The 20,527-nt window shown below is 41.6% G+C and overlaps 2 protein-coding genes across 2 annotated transcripts; both read left to right on the top strand.

The window, feature by feature from the left end:
• Positions 1-256: 256 nt before the first annotated feature.
• Positions 257-11,076, top strand: LOC133002282 (formin-binding protein 1-like). The gene is made up of 18 exons (XM_061072062.1): positions 257-286; positions 739-854; positions 1,414-1,464; positions 1,562-1,709; positions 2,057-2,119; positions 2,327-2,422; positions 2,765-2,779; positions 2,907-3,035; positions 3,138-3,284; positions 4,481-4,657; positions 4,788-4,979; positions 5,403-5,417; positions 5,518-5,627; positions 8,145-8,274; positions 9,130-9,275; positions 9,373-9,509; positions 9,634-9,792; positions 11,048-11,076. The coding sequence occupies exons 1-18, from the start codon at positions 257-259 to the stop codon at positions 11,074-11,076; spliced, it is 1,890 nt and encodes a 629-aa protein (XP_060928045.1).
• A 1,764-nt stretch (positions 11,077-12,840) lies between these two features.
• Positions 12,841-20,124, top strand: LOC133002084 (noelin-like). The gene is made up of 7 exons (XM_061071837.1): positions 12,841-12,885; positions 12,959-13,033; positions 13,932-14,081; positions 14,962-15,117; positions 17,101-17,320; positions 19,037-19,143; positions 19,462-20,124. The coding sequence occupies exons 2-7, from the start codon at positions 12,965-12,967 to the stop codon at positions 20,122-20,124; spliced, it is 1,365 nt and encodes a 454-aa protein (XP_060927820.1). The 5' UTR covers positions 12,841-12,885; positions 12,959-12,964.
• The last annotated feature ends 403 nt before the right edge of the window (positions 20,125-20,527 follow it).

Here is a 20,527-nt window from a genome sequence, read left to right as displayed (position 1 = left end):
AGACAGCAGGAGTCCGAAAGACAGACAGACTGCAGGAGTCCGACAGACAGACAGGAGGAGTCCGACAGACAGACAGGAGGAGTCCGACAGACAGACAGGAGGAGTCCGACAGACAGACAGACAGGAGGAGTCCGACAGACAGACAGACAGCAGGAGTCCGACAGACAGACAGGTCGGACAGACAGACAGACAGACAGGTCGGTCAGACAGACAGGAGGATGCGGTGAGTCGGGACCGGAGGCAGCGCAGCGGAGAGATGAGCAGCGCGTGGGGAACCGAGCTGTGGGTACGTACACCTGCTGCACGTGCACCCGAACCCGAACCCGAACCCGAACCCGAACCCGAACCCGAACCCGAACCCGGACCCGGACCCGGACCCGGACCCGGACCCTCCGGTCCCGGTCTCTGCCGGTTCAGAGCCGCGAGGCCCTCGTGCTTCTCTGCCATAGCAACACGATCAGTGACGTCACTGCGTCCTCCATGATGCTGCTGCAGCACGAGACCCGGGACAGACCGGGATCAAAATACATATAATTATTATTCTGACATTAATAATATTGTGATTATATAAATATTGTTATTATTGTGATGATTATTATTGTTCCTATTAATATTATTGTGATTATCGTTATCATGCATTTTATTATTGATATAATCACAGCAATTATAATTATAATGATTATTTTTATTATTGTTATTATTTTAAATATTTATTTTATGTTTTCTGATTTATTTCAGGATCAGTTTGATAATCTGGAAAAACACACAAGCTGGGGAATCGACTTTCTGGAGAAATACACCAAGTTTGTTAAAGAGAGAGCTGAGATCGAGCTAAGCTACGCTAAACAAATCAGGTAACTGCATCATCTGAGGTCACCAGGGGTCACATGAGGGTCACCTGGGGTCACATGAGGGTCACCTGAGGGTCAGATGAGGGTCACATGAGGGTCACCTGGGGTCACATGAGGGTCAGATGAGGGTCACATTAGGGTCACCTGGGGTCACATGAGGGTCACCTGGGGTCACATGAGGGTCACCTGAGGGTCAGATGAGGGTCACATGAGGGTCACCTGGGGTCACATGAGGGTCACCTGGGGTCACATGAGGGTCAGATGAGGGTCACCTGGTGTCAGATGAGGGTCACATGAGGGTCACCTGGGGTCAGATGAGGGTCAGATGAGGGTCACCTGGGGTCACATGAGGGTCAGATGAGGGTCACATGAGGGTCACCTGGGGTCACATGAGGGTCACATGAGGGTCACATGAGGTTATCTGGGGTCAGATGAGGGTCACATGAGGGTCACCTGGGGTCACATGAGGGTCACATGAGGGTCACATGAGGGTCACATGAGGTTATCGGTAGGCATCATCCATCCTAACAGTGTCTCTCTCTTTCTCACTGTCTGTCTGCAGGAGTCTGTCCAAGAAGTATCACCCTAAGAGAAGCAGAGCAGATGAGAGCAGGTCAGTCATCACACACACACACACACACACACACACACACACGTACACACACACACTGTTGTTAAAGGTACAGCGGGTGTGTGATTGGCTGTTACAGGTACACCTGGTGTTTGGCGTTCGCTGCGACTCTCCATCAGCTGAGTGAAGTCGCAGTTCAGAGAGAGGAACTTGCTGAAAACCTGAACTCACAGATCGTCTGTGATTTGACTCGATTCACTCACGAGCTGAAGACTGAGAGGAAAACAGTGAGTAAACAACATGTTGGCAGGTTGACCCCAACCCGAAATGGTTAATTATATATTCATATGTTCATTATAGGCAATCAATCATAATAACAAGATAAAACTGACAATATATTATAAAGTTAACATAAAAAACAAGAATATGATTCAAAGTTTGTAATTGATTTATAATCAATCAAGTGTTTAATGAGGTTATTATTTGTTTTATTCACAGATTTGATGTTTATTTAGACTTTTTATTAGTTGATTACACCTCACTTTGGTGGTCAGTGGATCTCTGGCTTCTTATTGGTTGTCAAACAGGAAGTACAAACGTCACCAGTTTCTTAATGGTTTGTATCCTCTTGCAGCATTTCCAAGATGGCCGCCGTGCCCAGCAGCACATTGAGAGCTCGTGGAAACAGTTGGAGTCTGTGAGTGACCTCTGACCTCTGACCCCACATAAACCTGACCTTTATGACCCTGCCCACTTGTTCAAAACTGTACAAAACCCAAAGTTGAAACCTTATTGTTTATTCAGAAGAAACAAGTAAAAATGTTGTATTCTCTCTTGAGATTCAGCCGTAACGACAGAAACACTGATGATGGCTTCATTGATTTGTTGTTTACTTGTTGATCAGAGTAAACGTCGGTTTGAGCGTGACTGTAAAGAAGCTGAACGAGCTCAACAGGTCTCCGACAGAATCGACCTGGACAACAAGACGGACGGAGAAAAGGTTTTTACCATTTTATATAAATATAAAAGCAATGACTGACAGAAGGTTTGTTCTAACTTTACTCATTCAAACCAATTGAGTGTTCATACATAATTAATGTCTGCCAATCAAAACATGTATTGTATGATCCAACATTACAGATGAAACTCAACTAAATTAATCTGTCTGTCTGTCTGTCTGTCTGTCTGTCTGTCTGTCTGTCTGTCTGTCTGTCTGTCTGTCTGTCTGTCTGTCTGTCTGTCTGTCTGTCTGTCTGTCTGTCTGTCTGTCTGTCTGTCTGTCTGTCTGTCTGTCTGTCTGTCTGTCTGTCTGTCTGTCTGTCTGTCTGTCTGTCTGTCTCAGCGTTGTTCCCTAAAGGTGAGTTTACTTCATTCTTGTAAATCATTGAGAAGCATGAATTTTAACATGTTAAACAAAGGTCAAAGGTCACAGAGACCAGGTGAACGAACACAGGATGGTGATTATAGTTTTCTGCTGGTTTCAGGCTCGTCACACGGCTCAACAGAAACAACAAGCAGCTGAAGAGTCCAGGAAAGACTACGTGACCAGTTTAAACCAGTTTAACCAGGACCAGCACCAGCACTACCACACACTGGTACCAGTCATATACCAGGTAAACCAACAGTACCACATAGTGGTACCAGTTATATTCCATGGATATCTTGAGGGCGGTCATGCACAGTTTTTCAATGTGAGTTCTGTTCCGTGTTCGTAGCGTGTCCAGGACATGGAGGAGCGACGGATCGAGAGAATCTGTGAATCCATGCGTTCGTCAGCAGAAGCTGAAAGAAAAGTTCTTCCTGTGGTCAGTGGCTGTTTGGACGCCATGATGGACGCCGCTGAGAGCATCCAGCCCAGGATGGTGAGTGTTCGGTGGGATGTGTTGACCTGAGTCCCTGCAGGTTGTTCTGCTGGTTCTCAGTGAGTCGGTCCTGCTGCTGTTAGATTCAGGATCGGGGCTGGTTCTGCTTTGGAGCCGGTTCAAGCTGTGAAGCTTTTAAGAGCCTGTTTGTTTCCTCAGAGCCTCGTCATGACCTCACTGTACATGTCACCGTCTACATGTCTGATTTTCTCAGAAACATTGGTGATACCTAGGAGTAATATATTGTCTGCTGGTGTTTGGCCATTCTCGGTTGGTCTTTTTTTGCTGTGTCATTTTATTTTGCTGATATAATGATCAGATAATTCATTAAACTCTATCAATGAATATACAAACCAGCACTTATTGTATATCAAATTTATAAATATATGAACTCATTCATTCAGCCCCTCCTGTCTTTGCTGCTCACACATGTTTGTACTTCTATCTTAGTGAGGACACTCATTGACATAATGCATTCCCTAGCCGCTTAGCCTAACCTAAACCACCACACCTGAATGCCTAACTCTAATCTAAACCTCATTCTAACCCTACCCTTCCGATAACCCATTTATCAGGATATATCTGTAGGTCGTAATACAACCATATATAAAAGGACGTACAGTAGATATTATGTAACATTGTTGTCCGTGCTCCTAAGTGTTCCTAATTCTAATTCTACCCTAAGTCTAAAACCAAATCTTACACCTCAAACAGTCCATTCAAAGTGGGTCAGAAAGTGAGGACCAGCCAAAATGTCCTGACTCTGACCTATACACACAGAGCGGTAAGAAGTCCTGCTTGATGTTATTGGTCACAATCATCCCGCCCCCCCGCCTCTGACGCAGGCGGTTCTTTCTTCTAGATGAGCTACAGGTTGATGCTACTTTAGAACTTTGGCTGTGAAAAAACAAACAACTGGTTCCAGATCAGGAACTGGCTCTGAATGTGTGGTTCAGTGTTTGGCTTGTTTCACTCTCAGGTTCTGGTTCTGGTTGAGAATGAAATCAGGTTCCTATGACAACCAAACTATCTTCATGACAGAGTAATACAACCACTGAAGAAGATGGTGAGAAATAATGTAGAGAGGTCAGAGATCACATCTGTGTGTCTGTGTGTGTGTGTGTGTGTGTGTGTGTGTGTGTGTGTGTGTGTGTGTGTGTGTGTGTGTGTGTGTGTGTGTGTTTATGTGCGCGCAGGACACCCGTCAAGTGGTGGAAGTGTACAAATCGGGTTTTGACCCTCCAGGTGATGTAGAGTTTGAGGATTATAGCGCCACCATGAGGAGGAGCATCTCTGAATCCAGTTACCTTGACAACCGGACTGAGGGCCGGAGACATGGCAGGAGGTTGTGGCCCTTCTTACGAAAAAACAAAGTATGTAAACGGCATTATACAATCTGCATTATTTTCTTCGTCATTGGTGAAGTTGTATGTAAAACAGACATACCTGTCCCTCTAACCTGTCTGTCTCTCAATCTCTCTTTGTTTCTCTCTCTCTCTCCAGTTGTTGACCCTGCTCTCCTCCCCCCGGCAGCCCCCCCCTCCACCCCCAACCTCACCTTCACCTGGGGACGTGGTTAACTGTCCACAGTCTCCACCCCCTGCCTCAAGAGACCCAATCACACAGCGACTGAATGACCTCATGACCTCTGGTTCCAGAACCAGGAAGCAGTGTCTGCGCAGCCTGAAGAGAGGGGTACAACCACATGTTTGTTATTCTGTCCTAGTGAGGACGCTGATTGACATAATGCAATCCCTAGCCCTACAAAATAAGTTCTGTGTAGTTGCACTTGTAGTTTGTCTTTTTGAAGCTAATGTAGTGTAATGTTTTGTTGTTCTGGGTTTGTTCCCTCATGGTTGATGCACTTATTGTAAGTCGCTTTGGATAAAAGGGTCAGCTAAAGATAATGTAATATAATGTAACCCCCTCTAACCCTAACCACCTAACCCTAATTCTGACTAACCCTAGCACATTGAAAAAGCGAAGGACCAGTCAAAATGTCCCCACTCTGTAGGTCTATGTTTAAAACGGTCCTCACACACAGTCACACACACACACACACACACATATTTGTATGTTTTAATGTTGTCTTTTTTCCTTCTTGCTCCTTGTGGACAGCTGTCTCTCAAACTGGTCAGTACCTCACCTGTCACAGGTGTGTTACCACATGATGTTTACACCCGTGTGTGTGTCTGTGCGTTTGTGTTACATTTTGTTGATTGTGTCGTTTCAGGGCTCAAGTCCTGCAGACTGTAGTCACCTTTCTCCTGAACAAAGAAGGAAAAAACTTCAGACCAAAATCAACAACATAAACGAAGAGATTCAGGGGGAGAGAGAGCAGAGGTAAGACACACCAGTGACACCTAGTGGTCAGAGGCACTATGTGTTCAGGTCGTCATTCTCATTCTGGTGAACATGATGTCTGAGGATAGTTCACCAAAAATCTAAAGTCCCTCATTATCTCATCAGCATTATGATGGAGGGGGGGGGGGTGAAGTGTTTGAGTCAACCAAACACTTCTCAGGGGTAAACTTTGTTAGAGCAGAATCAAATACAATTGAAGTCAATGGGACCAGACAATCAAATGTAATAAAACAACAGAAAAGACACAACACGCCTCCATACTGTTCCTGTGGCATTATCAAGTCTCCACAAGCCCGATTCAAACTTGAAACAATGTCATTTACACCAAGTTGTCAATTAATCAATCACATTTTATTTGTATAGCCCATACTCACAAATCAAAGTTTGTCGCAAAGGGCTTTAACAAAATGAGACATCCTCTGTTCTTAACCCTCAACAAGAGTCAAACTACTAAACAAAGCTTTTAACAGGGAAAAAGAACGTAGAAACTTCAGAGAGACACATGTGAGGATCCGTCTCCAAGGACGGACAGAACCTTTTAAAAACCCAAGATCACTTTTTAATTCCAAACGTAAGCCAAGATCTACCACCCTGATACCCATATTTATATTATTATTTGGTTCTAATTCTCGATCCACCATCATACTCCAGGATGTGGATCTGTGGACTACGAGGCAAAGGAACTCTGAGGAAGAGACCAGTCAGTAACATGTATTGATGAGACATTAATATCTTTGATGTGATAAGGATGGAGAAAAGGAAGGAGAAGCTGGAAAGAGAAGCTCTGTGTGTCATGTGACCCCGACCTTCTAGACCTACAGCAGCAGAACTGAGATCAGGTCTAAGACAAACCTGGACCGGCTCTAACTAGAAGCTTGATCCTAAAGGAAGGTTTGAATCCTCAGCGTACAGAGGGAGTCTGTCTCCACAACTAAAGCTGAGATGATCCCTCAGGAGAGGAGCTTGATGCTGAAGCTCTGGCTCCTCCTCCTCCTCCTCCTCCTCCTCCTCCTCCTCCTCCTCTAGAGACTTTAGGGACCACAGCCTGAATTCTGGGAGCTCAGGGCTCTTGTGGTGATAAGGTACGATGAGCTCCTTAAGGTTTGATGCTGCCATATTATTAATGTAGGTGAGGAGGAGGATTTTAAATTCTAAATGTAACAGGAAGTCAGTGTAGTGAAGCTACCACAGGAGACATGTGGTGTCTGTCCCTGGTTGTCTTCAGGACACGTCCTGCAGCCTTTAGGACAAACTGCAGAGTCTCTAACGACTTCCTGCTGGAGCCGGATAATAAGGAATTACAATAATCACGTCTGGATGGAACAAAGACCTGGACTCGTTCTTCTGCGTCTTTCTGAGACATGATGTTTGAGATGTCACTCGAGTGGAAGAAGGCGGTTCTAGAAATATGTTTTAAGTGAGAATCAGAGGACAAATCAGGATCGAAGATCACTCCCAGATTCCTGATGTTTCATTGGAGACGATGTCGTCTAGAGCAGCTTCATCATGAGATAATGTGTCTCCAACGTGTTTAGGGTCAAGTATTAGGACCTCTGTTTTATATGAGTTCAACAAGAGAAAATTACAGCTCATCCAGGTTTTTATGTCCTTGAAACATGATGATGTTTATAATTGATTATACTGTTCTGGTTTTATTGATACATATAACTGGGTGTCATCCGCAGAGCAGTGGAAACATACAGAGTGTGTCCTGATAATGTTTCCTAGTGGAAGCATATATAATGACAATAAAGTTGGGCCGAGCACAGAGCCTGTGGAACACCATGGTTAACAGATGACTCATCAATAATTTGCACGAATTGAAATCGATCTGATAAATTTGATTTAAACCAGTTTAGGGCGGTTCCTTTAATGCTACTGAACTGTTCTAGTCTCTGTAATAAAATGTGATGGTCAATAGTGTTGAACGCTGCACTGAGATCTAACAGGACGAGGACAGACACAAACATCTGAAGTTATTAGAAGCTCATTAGTGACTTTAACCAAGGCTATCTCTGTGCTGTGATTGGCTCTAAACCCCGACTGAAGGTCCTAACATTACTTTCCTGGAGAAACTCTCACAGCTGATTGGCTACAACCTTCTCCGGATATCGGTGTGTAGTTAAAAACCAGGGTGTTTTTTTTTAGAAGGAGTTTGATAACAGCTTGTTTAAAGGACTGTGGTACATCCTGATGATAATGACAGATTGATTGTGTTCAGTAACGTACTAGATTTCTGTGCTTGTTGTTAGCCTAAATGTCCCATTCCCGAAGTAGCGATGCTACTGTGCACTTCACGCATACCCTTGGGCGCTTAATAACACAAATCTGTTTTGTTATGTTGTCTCAAAGTCAAACACTTGACTTGATTTTATTAACTTTTCTGTCTGAAAAATGCTGAAAACAACCACAGCTAATTCTGGTTTATTGTATGTGAGGGTTGTGTATTGCAGTTGTGTGATGCTCTTTCTGTTTGTGTGTGTGTGTGTGTGTCAGGACGGCTCTGATGAAGATGAAAAGTGTGTATGAACACACTCCTCAGGGTGACTCGAGCAGTTTAGATTCTCGACTTGAGGAAGTGAAACAGAATCTTCAAAGACTTGACGACGAGCTGCGGAGGAACCAGGTTATTAATGCACAATGTACACACAAATACAAACACACATCTAACCCTAACCCCACATTTTGTCCTGACGTAGCTGAACTCATAAGATATATGTTGTGCAGGCTTAACAAAGTGTGGAGGCTCGAGCTCCGAGGCTAGTTTCTGTTGATCGGTGAGAGAGGAGTAAAGCTTTTGGGGAAATCCCTGCAAACAAGTAATAAATATATATTTCTAGGTTATAGTAGAGAGTAAATTGTAGTCTGTGCATTGCAGGCTGCAGCTTTTTGTCTGTAATGGGAGGAGGGGGGGACATCACGATGTCGGCTCAACTCACACGCAAAAGTATTGGAATAATTGATAGAATACTTGATTACAAAAATAATCGATAGCTGCAGCACTAACATTCATTTTACTTTGACTTGCTACCACATTTGATGTAGTTTGTTAAATGGGACAGCTTTGACTCTGCTGCCTGTGACAGTGTTTAGTTTAAAAAGACACAGAGGTGATGATCTACTGAGCGGTCACATGACTTTCCTAGTACTTTCATGGTACCTTCCTAGTACTTTCAAGGTACTTTCATAGTACTTTCATAGTGCTGCCATACAATCCAGTTGCCAGTCAGATTTATCTTCAGCCAAAATGTTATTTCTAATAATTTTTTGACCATGTATTTTGTAAATTACTCGGATGTTTGAATAAAACCCCTGGAGCCAAAGTCCACAGGAAAAATTATTGCTTTGCAGGTTCTGTCAATTCTACCGAGTAGACGACGCGCAGGGTGTTGGGATCAGGTCCTGGTCAATGAGAATGTTAGCGTGTGTATTAAAGTACATGTAAGCATGTGTATTTACATGTGTGTTCATGTTACTGAAGGCGTGGTTGTCAGAGGTGGACGGCAGCCTGTCTGATCAGAGCAGTAGAAGACAGAGTGGAGGTTGTGGGTTAAATTCCCAGGCGACAACGCCAGGCAGCAGCAGCTTGAAAAAGCTGGGCAACCGCAGTCCAGCCAGCAGAGAGAGGTACGCCACTATTCATTGATAACTGTTAATTATTAAAGATCAAATATGATTGTTGAATATTGATAATTATTAGTTTGTCATGATTATTGCCTCTCAGTCCTGACGGCAGTTACACTGAGGACCACAGTGCTGAGCTTCACTTTAAGTCTCGTAGTTCAGAGTTTGATGAAGACTTCGATGATGAAGAACCGTTACCCAGCATTGCCACTTGCAGGTCTCTGTACCCGTTTCAAGGTATTGGAATGTTTTACTATATTTGTATAATAAATATACAATCTGATCCAGCAGATGAAGACTCTTCTTCTCTGAATGATTGATCAGTGATAATTTCTCTTCTGATTATATTGATCCTCTTCAGGTCAGAACGAAGGCACTCTTTCAATGGTGGAGGGAGAACTACTCTCTGTGGTGGAGGAAGACAAAGGAGATGGCTGGACCAGAGTACGGAGGAATCTGGAGGAGGAGGGATATGTCCCTACCTCTTACATCAAAGTCTTCCTGGACACCAGCGCCAAAGGTGCCATGACCTACATCTGACTCTTCATGACCTTTAAATGACCTCTGTATATGACATCCCACCTGTATACGACCCAAACCTTCTCTTATTTCAACCAAATGTGATCCCTCCCCCTTAATGACCTATGTGACCCCTGACCTCTGATTGTCAACACATTGGTTGCTGTGGTTACAGCAGCCTGTCTGTCTGTTTGTTGAAGAGCTGTTTTATGAAACCAGTTCAACATATCTAGGATTTCTCTTCATCAACAGGCTTCACTTAGTCACATGACATGACAGCGGTCACATTGTTGGTGATTAGAGGATGAAATGTATAATTTGTCAGAATTTCAACTTGGTGGCAATACTACCAAAGACATTTGTCTATTTATTCATCAAGATGTCTCACTACTGAGTCTTCATAATCAGCAATGATGCCCTCTAGTGGTTTACAAAGAGCTGACATAAACGTAATGAATCCTGTAAACAAAGGGTTCTTTAAATCTGTTGTGTGAGAGGACACTCGTCAAGTGGCTCAGTGACATCACAAACTCTTCTACAACAAAACACGACAGCTTAGCGAGTCACTTAATGTTGGCATATCAACAACGTCAATGTCAGGTTCGACACTTTTGTAAGAACCATGTTAGACAATTTTAATTTCTAAATGAAAAATGTACAATTCACGGTTGTTGTTGGACTCAATTTGATGCTTTTCAAAATGGTGACATAGTTCATTAGTGACAGGAAACGGGTTTGGGTTTCTCTCATCATTTGTCAACCAAGCTCCTCGAGATCTGACGCTAACTCGTTAGCTCGAACATAATCTGCTGCAAGGGAGCGTTACAATGGAGATTTACCTCTTGTGAGGAAGTGAACCACTGTCATGCCTCAAAAAACTCTGTGTTAAACTGGATAAACTCAGATGCTGCTTCATGTTACAGAACTCTTCACACCTGTGTGTGCACCTGCTCACCTCTAGGGTGTGTGTGTCTTATAACAGGCACTGTGCAATGCAGATTTGATCTTAAGGTTCTGTTTGTGGATCCATATCTATAATCAATGTCATTGATAAGAGGCTGCTGAACAATAACTGACTGAACTGGTGTCAGATAATCTGTTAAACATCCGAACATTTTAAGTATTAAAGTTGGGTTGGGTAATTATTAAAGTTGGGTATATTCAGAGTGTAGTCGTCTGCATTCTAACCTCCTGTCTCACTCTACCTGCTCTAACGTACCTGTCTCTCTCTCTACCTGTCTGTCTATATCTTGTAGGCTTTGTGCAGAGTAGTCGTCTAGTCTAGCACAGTAATCGACCAATGAGGACATCTCGCCACAGGAAGTGATGTAAAGGAAAGAGCGCAGAGGAAGTGTGGTAACAGCTTTTCATTGGACAGTGTAATGCTTCAGATATCTCGACCAATCAGCTAACAGACGATTGTCAACTCATGCTAGTCAAAACAAAACAAAAAATTACAATCATATATTAGACCCCAACAAGTAAAGTGTTCCTGTGATTAACCCATTCACACACACAATCATACAGTGCATCTATAAGCATGCAAATGAGGAAAACTGGGATCAAACCACAGACCTTCTGGTAAGAGGACCACCGCTCTACCCCTCAGCCACACCCGCCCATATTCCACTGGTGTGAAGGTTTGATCATATATTAGACTGATCCCAAACTCAGATCAGACATTAGACAAATGAGTTTAATAAAGATGTTGATTATTTGTTGTGATTATTGATCAGTCTGACTGTGACTAGGTTTTCAGTTTTAATTCATAAAATCTGACAAAAATATTTCACATCAAAGTTAAATTGATTACTTAGTAAATCAATCAGTATTGATCAGTGAGCTAATCAATAACAAGAAACTGATACATTTCCTGACGACTTAAGAAAACTACTAAAATCCTGATTTAACTATTTATTCCTCATGATGATTAAATATGTGATGAAAAGTTTCTATGATTTATTCATTTATTTTTTCAGATTCACTGACAAATAGATATCAGGGGTTAATGTTAGTGTTTAAAATGTTTTATTTAACCTCAACACGTTTTATTTTTCAGAATTTAATGGTTATAAATTAATGGATGAAAATAATTCTTCCTGTGGGAATGAAAAATAAGTGCATTTGTGATGTCACCCTATGCTCCAGGTGTTTCATCACTGTGATGTCACAGTTTGGCTCTGCTCTACAGACTGATGTCACATCACACTGTAAAATCAGTTTAAAACATTTTAACACTTCCTGTTAACCTGCTGATATTAACCCCGCCCCTCAGATGTAACAGCCTGTATTAGCCCAGCCCACTGCTTTTTTGATCATGTTAATTGATTCTGTGAAATGTTAAACTTTTATTTTAAAGTGAGATATTGATCAGTTATTGATTCTTTTTTGATGGAGACACAAAAGCTTATCTTTTCAACTTCCTGTATTTTCGATTTCAAAATAAAGTTCCTTCTGAATTGGTGTCAGTTGTCTTCATTCAAGTTGGTTCCTATTGCTGCCATCATCATCATCATCATCATCATCATCATCATCATCATCATCATCTTCTTCATCATCATCATCATCATCATCATCATCATCATCATCATCATCATCATCATCATCATCATCATCATCATCATCTTCTTCATCAGCATTATCATTGTCATCAGCATCATCATCACCAGCATCTTCATCGTTACCATCATTATCAGCATCATCACCATCTTCATCACTATCTTCATCTTCATCAACAACAAATAAAAAATAAACCATGTTTCATCTCAGAACAGAAACAAAGATTTTATAAAGAGCCGACATTTCACTGCCGGAGGCCAAATGGCTTCTTACATACACCCCCTCTCTCTCCCTCTCTCCCTCTCTCTCGCTCTCTCTATCCACAGACAGCTCCTCCTCTTCCTGCTGCTCAGATCTGTTCATCAGCCAAGCAGTGACGTCATCACACGCACACACACACACACACACACACACACACACACACACACACACACAGGGAGCTGGAGGATCTTGTTTCCACTTGGATGATTTTTGTCGTCGTATCAGAAGAACGAGGGAGAAGAGAGAGATACGTAAACCATTACCAGATAATCAGGTTAGTAACCAGGTTAGTAACCAGGTTAGTAAACTGGTAAATCAGCAGATTAATTAACAATGTGTTGTTATAGGAAACGATGGAGTCTGAAGAAAATCTGCTCAGTGTTTTACTGTTGCTGCTGCTCATCACATCACGCTTCACCATGGTAACGTTCTTTTCTATCCTATTCTGTTTCTACTGTTCTAATCTATTCTATTGTATTGTTACCATTCTGTTATTATTTTAATCAATCCTTTTCTATTTCTACAATTCTATTTTATTTATTTCATTGTAATCTATTCATTGTATTCTATTGTATATGCTCTATTTTTTCTATTTCTTTTATTCTATTCTATTCTCTTTACTTTATTAAATTCCAATCATAACAATAATAAACACATGTTGATTCCCGAATTAATATTTGTTTTTCTCATATTTAGAAGCTAAACATTTAGCATATTAGCGGCATTTATTCAAACAGCAGCAGGAAGTTAGTGCTAAGCATGAATAACTTGATACATTACTGATTAACTTAGCGAACAGCTAACAGTAAATCATGAAGAATCTGTTTATTCCAGAACGGGCTACAGCTCTGATGGCTTTGATAAACAATATTGCTGCAAGTACTAATGTTTGTGTGTGCACCCTTGTTTGTGTTTGTTTTAACCACAGCCAAGTTTGATCAGCACAAGTTATGTCAAGCTGACTGGTTAAGCTAACATTTATATATCTGGGAAAAGAGTAATTAGCATTTAGATGTCCAGCTACACACAATGTAACAATCTTCTTCAACATTAGCGGCTAACAGGTTTGTTAACCAAGTGTCTGTTAATCAGAATAGTGCTGTGATGTTCGCGAACAAAGTCTAACTAACCTGAATGGAGCTGAGTCATTGTTGTCTGAGAAACGTTTATTTTTATTTTTTATGTGTGCCAACATTTAACCCACTGCCCAAATTAATAACATCCTTGGCAGCGACAGTTCGGACCAATGAGAACATTCCCCTATTTGAGAAGGTTGAGGGATCAGACAACATGCAGTAGTGTCAGTGTGTCTTTTGACAGGTGGGGCCCTCAGCCCCCGAGGACGGCTGGCAGGTGTACAGCTCGGCTCAGGACTCGGACGGCCGATGTGTTTGTACGGTTGTCGCTCCGCAGCCGAACGTTTGTTCCAGAGATGCTCGAAGCAAACAGCTTCAACATCTGCTCGAAAAGGTTCTGCTTCTTGTACTGCGTATACTACTGATACCACTAATACTTCTGATATTACAGATAGAACTAATATTAATTAAACTTCTGATACCTCTTATAGTACTTGTAGAGTGTTTCCAGTACTAGATAGTATTCATAGTAGGACTGATAAGTACAGATACAAGTACATGTATATATTGTTAATAGTAGTTTGCAGTTAGTAGACAATTGTTTGTTGTGAGTAGATAGTAGTAGTTATTAGAAAGTAGTTAGTAGTTTTGAGACGGTAGCTAGTTGTTAATGTTTGAAGTTAGTTGTTACTGGACATTATACAGTAATTGGTAGTTAGTTGATAGTAGATTGGTTAGTTAATAGCTGCTAGCAGGTAGTTGATAGTAGTTAGTAGTTGGTAGTTAGATGACAGTAGTTAGTAGTGTAAAGATAATTAGGTAGTAATATATAGTTGGTGGCTAGTAGACAGTAGGCTTAGGTTTAGACAGTAGATAGTATTTATTAGACACTAGTTATTTGCTAGTAGTAAGTAGATGGTGGTTGGTAGTTAGTTTACAGTAGTTAGTTGATGATAGCTTGATGACTATACTCAGTAGTTAGTAGCTAATAGTACTAGGGTTAGTAGTTAAAACACAGTAGTTAGTAGTTAGTCGAGAGAAATAAGTATATACTAGTTAGTAGTTTATAGTAAATAGTATGTTAATTGTTAATAGTACTTGTTTAGTAGTAAGTAGTTTGTATTGAGTAGTAGTTTGTACGTAGTCATGAATAAAAAGTAGTTATTAGAAGATAATATACAAAGTCAGTATTTAGCAGTGGGCAGATAGTAGACAATAGATACTAGTCAGTAGCCCAGTGGGTGGATTTGATGACCTGATCTTATTTGTTTCAGGTTAACAACATGAGTCAGTCCATCGAGCTGCTGGAGCAGCGAACTCACAGAGACGTTCAGTTTGTGGAGAAAATGGAAATTGAGCTGAAAGGTCTGGAAAACAAATTCAAGGAAGTGGAGGACGGACACGAGATCAACGCCGCCCGACAGTTCAAGGTTCCGTCCGCCTCATGACATCATCAGCACAGCCCGTGTCCATAGAAACTTTAAAATGTTAAATTGCATGAAATGATCATATACGATCAATAACTTTTTGTCGATAAAGTTATTTTCATAATCTCAGTCATTAATCCTCGCGGGCCACAACCCGTCTCTCTCTCTGTATAAGTGCCTGCTGGGAGTGAGTTTGGTGGTGGAGAGTGTTTGGAGTCTTTGTGTTGTTTATATGTTTTCACCTCATTTATCACAGTAGCTGAGTTTGTCTTTTCTTTGTGGGTCAGGTCTCCAGCAGAGAGTCTCGGTATCTGCATCAATCTCAATCCCCAACCCTCTCAAAAGAAAAAAAATCATTGCATTTCTTCTTTGATCTCAAATGAAAAAATTCCCAAAGAAGACTCATGCAATCTCTTTAGACTGACACTGCTGCTGCAGAACTCTTCTGACATTTGCAGTCATGCATTCACCTTTTATGAGGAGCTATTCAGAGAGGAGTTTCAGGAAAGACCAGAGAAGGCGTCGGATCACCTGGGTCACCAGTGTCTACGCAGAGCTGAACTCTGCCTGTGATTGCCAGAGATTTGTTGGTCCTCAGAAACAGTCCCAACGCAGGACAGTTACCTTTGAGCTGCAGGACAGCCGTCCTTACTGTCCTCCCCAAGAAATGGAGGACCTTATGGAAATAAAAAAATGGTGGCCTGTAGCTCTACTGACTAGCAAAGGACCCGATGTGCTGTAGTTCATGGTCATAGCGACCGCAGACAAACAGGAGTGTGAAGACCCTCGCTCGTCATCTGGACAACTATAGTTTCACAGTCACTATAATGATGACAGATAAAGAGGATTGGATCGTACAAAAGCCGACATTGCTCAGCTGCTATCGGACGTTTAGCTGGTAGCACACCGAACATGCCGACTTGTTTGAAACGGCATCACAAGAGTGATGTCCACCAACTTTGAAATAACAGGAATAACACAAAAATTTGTGGGACAAGGAAATGACGGGTTCCATGCAAACCCATCTCCGTGACATTAAAAATGCCACTTGCAATTAATTCAAATGTCAAAGCAATAACGATTGTCAGGTGTTTTCATAGTAATTGTTAGAAAACAAGAGGATATAAATATCCTCAATAACACTGGTTCACTGTCCTCCAAGGTCAACTAGCAGAAAAGTGAGAACTTTACAACCAGCGATGAGCTGAGTAGAAAACTTGTTTGTTTTCTACTCATGTTGTGGTATCAACTGACTTGTGTGGACCGCCCGACGAATTGCTGGCCAAGATTCAGATGGTATTGGTGGACTTTTTCTGGAATGGGTTGCACCTGTTTTCGCAGAATATTTCGTGCCTACCAAAAGACAAAGTTGGACACGGGCTTGTTCACGTTATCAGCTGAGCTGCAGCTTTGTGATTCAACTTCAATCAGAGGCTCCTAACTGGACCTGTGGACCTCGTTTAGAGGCCAAAAGCACAGGCCATCTTGAGCCAGGTAGGAGGTTAGGTGTGACAAAGCTCGCTTTCCTTACGGAGCTGAAAGGCTACAAGCTGTGTGATCTCCCCACATCGTTGACTGCGTGAGGATTGTTCCTCAAGCAGAGGCCAATGAATTGTAGCTCCATGTTTTGGCTGCTACAGGGACCCATAGTTTAAGGGAATTGTCTCAGAGCAGAGCTCACACTGGGACCTTTTGTGCTAGGCCTGCTCTGCACGGCGGGATGATGAAAGCCAGGTTGAAAATAGATTTCAGTTTTCCCTAATGATGTAAAAGAATTCAGGAGTGTGTGGTGTGTTGATAAGCTGAGTTTTGGAGATTCTGAGTTAAACTAAGCTTTTTGTTTGTATGAATTTATTTTTTGTGACAAAATTTGTTAACTAAATTTCGAAAACAGCAAATAAAGGAGCTTTGAAAAAAAGGAGTTGGGGCTACCCTGTGGCTAGGGGCTATCCTAACCCTAAGCCTCTATGTCTCGCTCTGTCTCAGTCCATCAGGTCAAAGATGGAGGAGCTCCGTCCTCTAATTCGGGTGTTGGAGTCGTATAAAGCTGACGTTCTGCTGGTCGCTCAGTTTAAGGATGAGGCAGCAAATGTGACGAAGCAGTTGGAGTCTCTTCAGGAGACACTTAGCGGACTCGACTATCAGGACCTGCAGAGCAGAGTTATGAACCTGGAGGACCGGCTCAGAGCCTGCATGCAGAGACTGGGTAAGGCAACTGTTCAATAAGTTATTTCTAGAAGTGATCATCAATCAGGTACTTCAGGTTTTATACTTGTCACTTTAATAATGTTAATTTTTTTAAGAAATCAGACAACAAAGTATTAAAGCTCATTTGTTGTAGTCTTTATTTACGTCTGAAAAGAGATAGGTCCTTGTCAAACGATGTAACTTAACTTTCCACAAACTTCCATGTATTCTTCATGTTGGCACTGTTGTTAAACAATACATCCACTAGAGGGCAGCAGAGAGCACAGAGTGTGTGATCAACAACTAACAATGTTGATTCTGGGCGAGGTTGCCATAATGTTCCTTTTTTCTCAGGTGATGTAACATCATGTCGACGCTCTTGTTTCTTTCTCGTTTCTTGCTCTCTTGGACTATTGGCTACACTGCCCCCCCCCATGATATCCCATCGTACTACTCCGTTGTTTCAGAAAACATGCATGAATACAGATGAAATGAGAACAAAAGGCTAAGTTTGCTCTATATGTGTCAGGGCTCTGTCTGAATGAGTTTATTGATTTAGATCATTCTCTGATCAAAGAATGTTTCTGTGTCTGACTCTGAAAAAAAACACAAAAGATTTATATAGTAAACATCTGTTGAGTGAAATTGAGGAATCTCTCCCCGCTCCATTGAACATATCTAATCAAATTTGCAAAGCATCAAGCCTCAACCCTAGGGTCCTGAGATCAGTTCCTGGTTAACCCTTTGCAAAATATATTAGCATGCTGATTGAGGATCTGTTCATCTAGCCTATTTCCATTTATTTATCCATCAATTGTAAAATATGTTTACAGACGATTCCAATTGTTTGGCTAACTATTTATATCTCTGGCATTGCATTAGTGTTTTTTTACAAACTTTTTTCTCATCTTATTCTACAGAACAATGCCACGTGCACTCTCTCATGTGTGGAGACATTTCACCCCATCCAATGTAGAAGGAAAGGCTGTGTACATTTGCAAATACTGTGCAAAGACCTATGTTAAGAATGACACAACGATGCAGAAGCATATAGTCAAGTGCCCAAAGTTACCTCAGGGCTCAAATCAGCCTATTACAAAACAAAATGTTTATATTTATGTCTGTATATGACAAGGTAAATACAGTTAGTATAAATTACCCACAACATTTCCAGTGTATTCCCGTCAATTCCCATATATTCCCGTTAATTCCCATATATTCCAACTTTGAATATTCCCGGAATTTTGCAACCCTACATATGAAACTGATAGGAATTGGTGGAATCTTGTCCCACCCTTGTTTTTTGCTGACCCTTGAACATTGTTCGGGGGGGTTAGCTCAGGTATCATAGCAGCAGCCTCTCAAACTTACAGCTCAAGACCCAAGTAAGGCATTGATAAGACCATTGCAGACAGATCTAGGTTTGATAGGATATTTTCTCACCTGCACTTCTCTGGTGTTAAGATGTCCTGTGTCCCTCAACCTATCCCTTACCTTAACCATCCCTGCTACCGTGTTAAATCCGCAATTACTTTTATTCGGGACATAGTGATCTAGCCATTAGAGAACTTTGAGCAAGATTGGTGCTCCCTCCCTACCTCTCTTCAGGCCCACTTTCACCTGTTTAGCATAGGGAGCCTCCTTAGCTCAAGCCAAAGAGCATCAAACTCGCAGTCCAAATGTCAAGGTGCAAGACCCATGATTGATTCATAATCAGAATCTGTTTTTATTTCAGCTTGTGGGAAACTAACAGGAGTCTCTGAGCCAATTACCATCAAGACATCAGGCTCCAGGTTTGGATCCTGGATGACTGACCCACTGGCTCCTCCTGGAGACAACAGAGTGAGTGACAACAACAGCAACAACAATCACAACACAGCAATGACAACAACACAATGACAATCAAGGACATGTTTTATTTCTCAGGAGTAGAAATTAATAAAAGACAGACTGAATTTTTTTATTGTGAATGAATGAGTTTTTTCGAAATAACACTATATTTACACCCACAGGGTCAATAAAAAAACACATGAAGATCATATCATTTATGCTTTCAGAAATTGAATGAACAATGAATTCTGTTGACAGTTCAATAAATATTTGAATAATAAACTTGTGTTTTTCATTTTCAAATTATTTATTTGATTTAATCCCCTGCAGGTGTGGTATATGGATGGTTACCATAACAACCGCTTTGTTAGGGAGTATCAGTCGATGTATGACTTCATGATGACAGACAACTTCACCTCTCATCGTCTGCCTCATCCCTGGTCCGGGACCGGTCAGGTGGTTTTTAACGGATCCATTTACTTCAACAAGTTCCAGAGTCACACCATAATCAAGTTTGACTTCAGGACGTCACTCATCAGCCGCTCACGACAGCTCGACTTTGCCGGCTACAACAACATGTACCATTATTCTTGGGGGGGGCACTCGGATATTGACCTCATGGTAGATGAGGGCGGGCTCTGGGCCGTCTATGCCACCAATCAGAATGCTGGAAACATTGTCCTCAGTCAGTTAAACCCAAACACTCTGCAGATTATCCGCAGCTGGACCACTAACCACCCGAAACGCAGTGCTGGTGAGGCTTTCATGATATGTGGAACCCTGTATGTTACTAATGGTTATTCTGGTGGAACCAAAGTGTACTATGCATACTCCACTAACTCGTCAACGTACGAGTACATCGACATTCCCCTGACTAATAAGTACAGTCACCTGTCCATGCTTGACTACAACCCCCGAGACAGAGCACTGTATGCCTGGAACAATGGTCACCAAGTTCTTTATAACGTGACACTTTACCACATTATACAGTAAAAATAAGTTTGTGTGACAAAGAAAATCACTTTAGTTCACTATAATATTACACCCTGTCACATCATACATTGAGATTAATGAAGAAAATCCTGAGGTTCAGAGGTTGATGAGTCTCTCTCATAAAACTGAAAAATAATTAAGTCTAAACCTCACAATTACTTTTATTTCATGAAGTAACGAGTCAGAAACAATGGTTTTAGTTTGGGTAATTACAGATTCTGTTTCCTGTCACTGCAGACTTTGGTTATTGGTCAACATCTTACTCAACTAAATGCTGTTAAAATGACATGTCATAAATCAATGTGTTGGATTATGTTTGGCTTAGTTTAGTTAGATAAATTAGTGTTATAGGGCTCCAGTATACTTTTCTTTTTGTCGTCTTTGTGAGAATTTAGACTCAACT

Source organism: Limanda limanda, chromosome 5 (genome assembly GCF_963576545.1).
Source record: "Limanda limanda chromosome 5, fLimLim1.1, whole genome shotgun sequence".
Classification (NCBI taxonomy): Eukaryota; Metazoa; Chordata; class Actinopteri; order Pleuronectiformes; family Pleuronectidae; genus Limanda; species Limanda limanda.
The sequence above is the reverse complement of the archived record's forward strand: the minus strand, read 5'-3'. Positions and strand labels throughout refer to the sequence as shown.

Bases quoted from the DNA above. Each gene is read 5' to 3' on its own strand.
- LOC133002282 (XM_061072062.1), top strand. From the start codon at position 257: ATGAGCAGCGCGTGGGGAACCGAGCTGTGG. The intron at 1,465-1,561 runs GTCAGTCATCAC...TGGCTGTTACAG, and splicing joins AGCAGAGCAGATGAGAGCAG to GTACACCTGGTGTTTGGCGT. The intron at 5,628-8,144 runs GTAAGACACACC...TGTGTGTGTCAG, and splicing joins CAGGGGGAGAGAGAGCAGAG to GACGGCTCTGATGAAGATGA.
- LOC133002084 (XM_061071837.1), top strand. From the start codon at position 12,965: ATGGAGTCTGAAGAAAATCTGCTCAGTGTTTTACTGTTGCTGCTGCTC. The intron at 15,118-17,100 runs GTTCCGTCCGCC...GCTCTGTCTCAG, and splicing joins ACGCCGCCCGACAGTTCAAG to TCCATCAGGTCAAAGATGGA. The intron at 19,144-19,461 runs GTGAGTGACAAC...AATCCCCTGCAG, and splicing joins CTCCTCCTGGAGACAACAGA to GTGTGGTATATGGATGGTTA.